At 42.9% G+C, this 10,124-nt stretch overlaps 1 protein-coding gene across 1 annotated transcript; it reads left to right on the forward strand.

The window, feature by feature from the left end:
• Positions 1 to 1,356: 1,356 nt before the first annotated feature.
• On the forward strand, positions 1,357 to 4,482 carry LOC117018504 (60S ribosomal protein L39-like). The gene is made up of 2 exons (XM_033099513.1): positions 1,357 to 1,373; positions 4,242 to 4,482. Exons 1-2 carry the CDS (start codon positions 1,357 to 1,359, stop codon positions 4,480 to 4,482), a joined length of 258 nt encoding a protein of 85 aa, XP_032955404.1.
• Positions 4,483 to 10,124: the final 5,642 nt, after the last annotated feature.

The following is a 10,124-nucleotide window of genomic DNA, read 5'->3' on the forward strand; positions in this document are numbered from 1 at the left end:
GGGTATTCATTAGTGAGGAATTTAAACAAGGTAGTAAATTAGCAGAGGCCACAAGCCTTGTTTATACAGACTCTTTGGAGTTGTTTAACTCTAATGATTAGGGGTGTCTCCAGGTTTAAGGAGGACACCTTTCACCTGGGAGATTCATTTCCTGCATTCCAGGAGACAATGGAGTGTCAAAGTGCCCTTTTGTCACTGTCTGCTTGTCAAATAACTTTAATTAAAGTAACCAATGTGCCACTGTGGGATATTTTCGGGTGGCCTGTCTTGGGCCCCAACAATCTCTTGGTAGCAATAAAATCTGTCCAGATGGCAGAATTCATTGTGTTCATCAGGTCTTGCCAAATAGCTCCAGGTAAGAGGGTTAATATATGCACAGACAGTAGGTATGCGTTTTGGATAGTTTGGGATCCTTCTCACTCTCACCAGAAGCCCTCCTAGGAGTGGGAACACAGTAGGAGAAGGATGAAGGGAAGCATGGAGACCCTGAGCCAAAGTGGGAACCACTTCTGCTGAGTGTGGGCATCACATCCCACTTCCCTCTTTAGATGTAAACATCGAAACTTGTGGAAACCTGCTGGTCATTTGTTTGTTTGCTTGTGGTTTTTTGTTTAAGCAGAAAATTTCTCTTAAAATAAGGATGGCAAGGGGGTAAAGATGAGGTGGAAAACAAACCTTTTTGCCTTGTTTGTGAATTTGACTTACTCTGCTACTAACTCATTCTGGCGATTGAACAATTAAACAATTTGAGAAAGTGTTTTAGGTGCTAAGTACCTAAAGGACAAGCCAAAGTCTGGGGCGGAGCTTGGCTGCTCCAGAATGCAAGGACACCGGAATACAACTGGAAGAATGATTCTGAGGTTAGAGTCACTGAAGAACCAGCTGTTAAAAAAATAGATTTGGGAATTGGGAGAATTCTTTGTGTTCTTAGAGTTACAAAATGATGATTTACATTTCAGATTCCCCCATTTTACTTAGTTGCCTCCGCAAATTATCCCAGTGTAATTCTTGATCTGGGCTACCTTGTTCTCTCGCCAATTGGAAATCTACTTCATCAGCGTGTAGCATATAAATTAGAACGTCCTCCTCTTACTCTAACAATCTACTACCAGAAAGTGACAAGAAACCCAGCCCCTGCTTTGACTCAGGGAAAGGTGTGGAGCCTAGAGGCGCCTACAGTCAGAGTATCGGAACCCAGATCTGGTTTCCTGGCCATTAAGCCATGTGTCCTCCGCAAGCCACTTAACCTCATCTGTAAAATGTGGATAATACGCATTCCATCTGCTAATGGCTGGAGTGATGACCAAATGAGATAATGCATGAGAAAGGACCCTTTAAAAGGACACAGTACGGACAATGGTTATCTGTGAGTGGTAGGTTCCCAGGCCAACCTTATGTTCTTCTTTGTGTTATCTATAGTTTATACTTTAAAAAATAAGTTTATTGATATTTTTATAAATAAAATATGTATTTAATCATTTTTATTATTTAAAAAAACATGCAGTGTTGCACAAGTAGAAGTTATTAAAATTATTCTTTTGATGCTAATTTTCCTAATAAAATGCATCAGTTGCTAACTCTAAGTCTCAAACTGATGGTGTCAGGGTGTCTGTGTGAGATCTGAGCATGCAGGAAATAGTTAAGCTTTATACTTAAACATTCAGGAAAATAGAAATAGGACTTTTCATGGTCCTAAGGAATAAGCCCCTTCTTTGAAAATTGGTTAATTTAAATACAACAAATGTGGTTACCGAAAGCTAGTAGTAGGAAGTGAAGCTCTAGTTTCCCCACGAACTGCGCTGGGTGTCTGCCTGGCCTGTCCCCTCTGGCTGGTCAGAGCTCGGAGTCTCCTAGCCCTGCGGAAGCTCTGGCAATTGTTGGGCTGTGCTCCTCAGTGGTTTTCTGACATCGCAAACCGCGCAGGAGCAGCTAGGTGTTCAGCAAAGATGTGAACATAGCCCCACACAGCCTTCGCCATTTGGCGTACCTGTGACAAGCTCCAGCTGCCTCTGCCACACCAGATTTCCTCCTCAGTGTCTTTTGTAGTGAGCCCTTCCCCTCTGTCTGGCCCCGCAAAGCGCCTCCAGACAGAGAGCCAGGGGAACCGTAAGATTCACCTGTGATCCTTCTCTCAGGGGCCGCAATCCCTTGTGGATTGTTGTCCAATATCTGAAAACGGACTGCTCCTGGATTTTGTTCACTTTTCTTTGTTTAAGGTGGGAGAGCAAATCTGGTACCTATAACCCCACATGGCCAGAGTCAGAAATCCTCAAACAAAAATTTGAAGTTAGAGCCTTCATCTCCTAAAAGAGATTGCCCACAGTGGGAATTAGAAATCTGGTGAGTGTGGGACCAACGCATAATCCTCTTTGTGTGTCTTATAAAACCTGGGAGAGCTACAGAGCAAAACCGAGGGACAAGTTATTCAATAAATAATTATCAGGTGCTGCCTCCATGCCAGGTCTGGCCCTGGGGCTATAGTAGAGAACAGATATCCAAGTCCCTGCTTCGTGATGAAAACTGGTGGTGCTCTAGAGGGTACAATTAAGGGATAAAAAAAATCCTGCATTTCACCAGAGCATCTTTCTACTCCACCTACCATGACATCACCTTTCCTTCTTACCAGCTTTAAAGTCCCACTTTTAAGTTTGACTCTACGAATCTTTTCCTGAGACCTATTAAGTGCTTTGCCCCGTGCTAGAAGCTGCCGATGATTTGATGACGAGCAAAGCACAACCTCTGCCATCACACAGGTAGAAGAGATGAGGCACGTGTAAAAACAAGCAGTGCAGCTTCCCCTGAGCACTGTTTTAGGACATGGACTGACACCTAGAAGCACAGGCTCCGCCGTGCTGCTCTGCCGGGCCTGGGAACTGACCTGGCTAGTAGGTTCCACAGGATGGATGTCGAACGGGGCGCTTCTTACTGGAAGCGAGGAAACCCCCATGAGCCAGGGCAGGAGGAGGGCACAAAATGAAAGTACCAAAGGGAACGTGTGCACTGGGAGACTCAGATTTTCAACTCTCTGTACATGTCCACAAATAACTACGACAATGCCACAAGTATTGATTTTAGTAAGGAGGCAAATTCACAAATCCAGAATCTGCAAATACAGAAACCGAGTGATGAGGATGGAACATAAAACCTGACCATGTCACTCCCCTGCCTGAGTCTCCAGTGTCCTGCCATTGTCCCCAGGGAACTAGGCTTGTTCACCCCCCTTTCAGTCATAGGACCAATTATGTATGTAACGTTTCAGCGGATGTGCCCGCCTCCTGTGCTTAAGGACAGAAACTGTTTGCTTGTATTCCTATCATATTACACAGGTTGGCTCATGGTAGATGTCTAATAAATAGCAAATTTTGAAAAATAAGTGAATAAACCAATAAAGAGAAAAAATAAATGAATAATGGTAGATCTCAGGGAATCTAGGCTTGATGATGGCCATTACTTTAAAAGTTATTTTCAATTTTTTGTTAAGAAATTTGCCTGGAGTGAGTACATAAGTCTATTTAAATGATTAATTCAACTTTGGTACCAAACTTACCACCAGAAGAGTAAAAAAGGCAGCAACCTGTTAGCTGGCTCACACCCCTCTGCCGTTCGGCCTGGTTAACTTGTAGAGCTCAGTAAAGCACTGCTCACTCCCACTCTGCTGCCTGAACGCAGAGGACTTTGTCTGAATTAATTCCGTCTGATGCTCCCGGTTCTATTTACATTCCAGTCCCCCTTTGCTCTTTGGGTAGATTCTGAGAACTTTCAGTCATACTCCACTTCTGCCCAGTGAATTTTAACCCCATTGTTTGATATTCATTTAAACAGTGAGCAGTGCCAAGAGGGGGACGCCATGACTTTCAGTTTCAGTCAGGCTGTTATCTGAACAGGATTTGCAAATAATGTCCCAGCCAGAGGCTTCTTGGAAATGCTGGCTTTTGAATGGCTTGTTTCAACTTGAGTCTTGTCAACTGAACGGCTTTTATTGTGTGTGACAGTCCCAGTGACCACGATAGTCATACTCTCAACTCTCATTTACTCAGGATAAAAAAGAAAGCATGCATAGTCTCCGAGGGTAATTCTCAAATCTCTATTCACAACCTGCATCAAGTACTGTTTTTAAAAAACCATCTACCTCACACCTCCTCTCCTCTCCATCCTCACAGGCCAGCCCTGGTCTAGGGACAGCTTTCACTCTTGTGTGGACTAAAACCTTAGCTCCCAATTGCTCTTGCCTCGTTTTTCAGTGTGTCACCCCTCCCCTTCTCCACCCTGCCCATTCTGTACCTCAGCCGGCCATGGCGGGGTGCGTGGCTGGCTCTGGTCCTCACCACATCTTCTCATAAGACTTTCAGGATCATGCAGTTCCTGGCCAAGAAACAAAAGCAGGATCGTCCCACTCCCAAATGGATTCAGATGAAAACTTGTAATAAAATCAGGTACAACTCCAAGAAGAGAGACTGGAGAAGAACCAAGCTGGGTCTGTAAGGAGCCACGTGTGAGGCAGCAGCCATGTTTACGTGGTAGCGAAGCCACTAGCATGTCACATGGAAACATTCTTTATTTCGTAGTAGTCTTTGGGATCCAGTGTGTGATTTATAACCACAGTGTGTCTCAGTTTGGATTGGTCACATGTCGAGTGTTCACGAGCCCTGGGGGGCTGGTGGCTATCACAATGGCCAGTTCAGTTTTAAGCACTCTTAGCCCTTGAAATCTGACACAGATGAGTGACAGTATAATGTACACAAAGAACGAGAGTCAACTGATTGTTGTCACATTGGAGGAAGGTCTCTGGCACAGGATCTGTCTTTGACCCTGTTTGGCTTCTCATTTTCATCAATACTGCGGTGGTTAAAAGCACCATTTTGTAATGTACACATAGTTAATCACACTGTCCACGTAAACACAAGTCAATAGGTGGATTGCATGTCACGTGCTTATCACAACTAAACAAACAAACAAACAAACAAACAAACAAAAAACTTGCTCTGAGTTAGAGAGACCTTAATTTCAAATCTCAGTTATACCACTACTGCATGTGTGAATGTATGCAAGTTAATTTTCTTCTTTTAACTTTGGTTTCATAATCTGTAAATGGGGATAATTACACCAGCCTCAAAGGAGTATTATGAAGAATAAATGAGAGACTGCCTGTAAAATGCTTACCTCAGTACACAGAACATATTAGGCCCTTTAAAATATTAATTTTGAGAAAGATAGGTATTAAATTAGATTAAAGAATCAAATTCAAAAAGCTTTTCCCAGATTGGATCCGATAAGTTGAATAAAACAAGATGAAATGTAATATACATAAGTCAAAGTTTTGCATTTAGGTTAAAATATCCAGCTACACAAAAATAAGCTTTCAGCTTAACTGTAGTACATACAAAAAGAGGCATTTAATTAATATAGTGAAGAATAAAATCATAATTGTACTTTCATTTTATTCCATATTTAATGTAAAATGCAAGTAATACAAAAGGGTATAAAAATAAAAGGTTAAAACTCTCCCTCTCAGAACTTTGTTTTCCCACTCCCTAGAAGAGCCACTTTCTTCCATCTTCTTCTAGAAATGTCATAGGCCTAAACAAACATATATATGTTCACCCTTTTTATTTATTTATTTTTATTTTATTTTTTTTTTAAGGAGGATGCAGCTCACACTGGCCCACATGGGACAGAACTGGCAAGCTTTGTGATATTAGCACCACGCTCTAACCAACGGAGCTAACCGGCCATCCCCACCCTTTTTAAATCTTAACACTGATGGGGTAGACTGTTAGTCTTTTGTGCAACTTACTTGAAAAGGGGTTAAAACTAAAGTTGGATTAAAGTTCAATATTATTCAGAAATGTCATGTGTCAACTGCAAACTTTAATTTGATTTTAAGCTTCAAAAGAAGTAGGCTAACCGTAAAATGGAGGAACCAGTCCAAGGCTATTTAGAACACATGTGGAATTTTCACTTACATATGAACACTACCTTTAAAGAAAACACTGACAAGCAATATGTGTCTGGAGGAGAGTGATTAAGGCAGCTAAGTAACTCTAAACCCTGTCTTCACAGAAGACCAGCTGTTTCTCTGGGAGGAAGAGCAGCCATTCAGATGATCTCAGAGAGCAGTGTTTACCCAGGGTCCTAACAGTTTAAAATGCTTTCTAACCGAGGCATTTTTTTGACTAAGGACTTTTGTGGAGATAAGTGAGACAATGTATGTAAAAAGGCTTTTAAAAGTAGAAGCCGGATGGCCGGATGTCTAAGTTGGTTAGACAGCCAGCTCTGAGCAACGGGGTTGCCCCTTTGATTCCCACATGGGCCAGGGAGCTGCGCCCTCTGCAACTAGACTGAAGGACAAACAACAACTTGACTTGGAGCTGATAGGTCCTGGAAAAAACACACTGTTCCCCAATAAAGTCCTGGAAATACACAGTTCCCCTTCCCCAATAAAATCGTTTTTTTTTAAAAAAAGAGAAGTCACCGCGGACAATATTATTTCTAACCATTAGAAGGGTCTGAAATTTGAATGGCAGGCTCCACCCAGTGTGACCCCAAAGCATTTTAGGTATTCAAGTAGAGGCTGGTACCCCGTTGACAAAAATTGTATTTGTATTTCTTTTTATTTTTTTTGCCCCTGCCCCGGTTTTTAAGCCATTGTTTCTCAGTCTAGTTGTAGGGCGCAGCTCCCTGGCCCATGTGAGAACCGAACCGGTGGCCCTCGGCATTAGAAGCACAGTGCTCCAACCACCTGAGGCACCGGACTGCTGTATTTTTTATTTCATTTATCATCTCAGAGTAGCTTGTTTGTATCTTTGAGCCTGGCTCATTGCCTGGCATAAAATAGATTAAAATGGAAGGAAAAAAAGGAGGGAATTAGGAAGGGGAGAAATGAATGAGCGATATTAATCCAAAACATTCCACCCACCCTGCCCTCCCCGCCCTAATGCTTTTTTCCCTCCCACCAGCTTGTCCATCTATTTCAGTCTCCTCTTGCCTTGTTTTCCCATATACTTCTCTAATTGTCTACCTCACTTTCTTATCTCCCCTTCCACGATTTGTATGCACTAAACCCTATTTCCTTCTTCTCATCTCCCAAAGGGCATTTTATTGTCTGGCCAAGCTTCCTCAGCTAGCTGCTTCATCGTGCACTTAAGAAAATCAAGCTTGTGGCAGGTTCTTCCCAAGTGGTTTAATTGCTTTACTGTGCTTTCTAGCTTTCTGCACTCTCTTTTGTCCTTTTGTATTGTTTTATTTACTGCAAAGGGATAGTGAGTGAAAGTGTTTCTAAATACTGGTTGTGGGCTCTCCCTTGTGATCTCTTCCATTTCAAGGGTTTTGATCATCACCTCCAAGTGCAGACTCTGGTCCAGCCTGTACACAGCCAGTTACCTGGAGTCTGTCCCTGGCATCTCCTCAATAAGAAGACAAGGCTTGAGACAATGTACCATGGCTTATTAGCTAAACAAACTTGGGCAAATCAACAACCTTCGGTGAGGTCCTCATTCCTCTTCATCTTTGTGTCACCATGGAGCTTAGCACTGTGGTTTACACATAGTAGATGATCAATGAGTTACGTCCAATGATACATTCTTTAAAAATTTTTTTATATCACTAGCTGCCTAGCATAGCACTAAGTACTAGAATAGTTACAAAAAAAGTCGTGCCCTTGTCCCTGACTAAATACTTAAATAATGTTAAGGTGACAAAGCAACAACTTAAAAATTATATAAAAGAGTATGATTAAATACATTTGCTAAAATGTAGGCCAAATACATTGTACAACTGCTCTCAAAGTTTTCTAATTTAGTCCTGCAACGAGTGAAAAATGACTACTGTGGACAAGAAGATAAACTTCTTTATGGTTTGCAGAATTTAAAGTCATCAGCTCTAAAAAGAAAGCTATGTGAACTTTCAATGTGTTTTTCAGGTTCTTTCTATTCTTTCAACAACCTAAGTTATGAAACTTTCAGAATTATAAAAAAAAAAAGCACAAAAAGATTGGGATGTTCCAGAAACCACACACTAAGTGGGTAGGGATTAGAGACGAGATGAAGACATGGCTGGATTACTGGATGGACATGAGAATGCCTCTTGGTGAGTCCTTGAAAGTTCATAGTACGCTTCTAGCTGAAAAGGCTGGAAACATTGCTTTAGATCCACTAAGTGTCATCAGATGTCGGGACTTTGAGGTCTATGCTCCAAGGTTCAGGTGCCTGACCTTGATCTACAAAGTCTAAGAAAAAGTGTGAGTTAATGAATAGAAAATTGGATTAGAAGTCTGTATATTCTGACTTCCAAGAGCCTGTGAACAACTAAACAAAACCAAACAAAGAATAAGAAGAAAAAAAAAAGACTGATTTAGCTGCATAGGACTGCTGGGCCTCATTCTGGTTTGAGGTCAGAATATTGGTGTTTCAGAAATCAATAAACACACAAAAAATCACATTTTCACAAGTTATTACTTCATTCCTGTTTCATGCATGAAACTTTAAAGGTACTTATACTGACCTTTTAATAGGCAGGCACCGACTGACACTCCCCATGCATGTGAAAATATTTGGTAGCTCTTGCATAGTTATGTTTTGGGTTTATACAAAGAGTCTTAATCAGTACCACAGGAATCCTGTAGAAATTTCTGTTCACATGGGTTGTTATTTGTAGAGCTAAAGGGGTCTATTCAATATGTTCACCTCACTGAGTATATCCCAGATCGCAGAGCCTGCCTTTAAAATTGTGGGGTTGACATTATTTAAACTGTCCCTCATGTCCTGGCACTGGGGACCTCATGTTGCTGTACAGCTGGCCTGAACCCTCTTTCCTTTATGCCATCCATAGTCCTCTAAAGCATATGCTTTAAAATGATTTCAGGCCCTGATGCTTTGAAATTATTTCTTTTCTCATTGCACCGTGGAATAACCGAACCTCCTATCACCTAACTTCGGTGATCTCTGCTAGGGACTGCAGGACAGACAGCAACGTGACACATGGAATTAAAGGGATTCATGCCAGGGTGTGATGGAAAGATCAAAATGGTTCTGTCCCCTCCTGTCCCTTACTCCCACACAAGCAAATTTGTTACTCTGTGGGGAAGACACCCACTGTTTAAATAGGCGAATGAAGAAATACCTGAAATCCGGAAATGTGACTAGGTAATTAGTGGGAGGTGAGGCCGGGTGATAAGGTGGAAAATTCTGGGCAGCGGGTGGGGTGGGAAGCCTCTCAGATGCCGTCAAATTACCAACTTGAACTGGGGCTTCTCATTGTGGGTCTCAGCCAGTTGTAAGGGTCCAGGGGAGAACATCTGCGAACGTTCAAAACCTGCATTCTGGTGTGGGCCCCAAAGGGGCGGTAGGTTAAAGGGGGAAAGTCCCCCAAAGTGAAGGTCTTCTTACGTTGGCTGTCTAAAGCGCTCAGAGCACGTTGTAATTTATGATCCTATTGAATGTATTTAGAACAATTGAATCTCGTGCAATTAAAACCAATAATCAGCAGGCGTTAAAGTCATTGACTGTATGCGGCATTGGTTTCTAACCTGCGGTGGGGCTGTGTCTGCAAGTCTGTCCCGACTTCCAGACCCCGTCTCTAATCTGGTGTAACCGTGGTTTTTGTTCTTCCTGGAAGGGGGAGAGCCTGTTTCTCTTTTTTCTGTGAGTCGTGCTATTTTTGCCTCAGAGTTGATGGATACTTTCCTAGATTTTCCGGAAATCTAGGATTAATCCTTTTCTCTACTTTCCGAACATTTCCATGTAGAATTACTCTTGTGCTTACGGCGAGGCTGAAAGACACGTTTGTTTTGAAGTCTCCAAGTGGACCTGGCGCTCTTCTAGGCTGGACGTGCAACTCACCGAGAAAGCCCTCGCGGCAGAGAGTCTGGATTTCGTCCTCGAGGGGAAGCGGGGGTCCTGAGGCCAGACCTCGGTCAGCCGGGACCTGCCGGTTGGGTCCTGGCCTCCGGGGACAGCGACCGCAGGCGGGATCCCCAGCACCGCCAGACCTCACTGGCGTCCTGCGGCTCTGAGTGGGAAACTCTGTACCCCCTCTCCCGGCACCAGAGGCCTCATCGGGGCGCATCTGAAGTGGGGCCCCCTCGGTAATTACGAGCAGCCTTGGGGGCTGGTCAAGGAGCCTACCTG

Source organism: Rhinolophus ferrumequinum, chromosome 27, assembly GCF_004115265.2.
Source record: "Rhinolophus ferrumequinum isolate MPI-CBG mRhiFer1 chromosome 27, mRhiFer1_v1.p, whole genome shotgun sequence".
In the NCBI taxonomy this organism is placed as follows: domain Eukaryota; kingdom Metazoa; phylum Chordata; class Mammalia; order Chiroptera; family Rhinolophidae; genus Rhinolophus; species Rhinolophus ferrumequinum.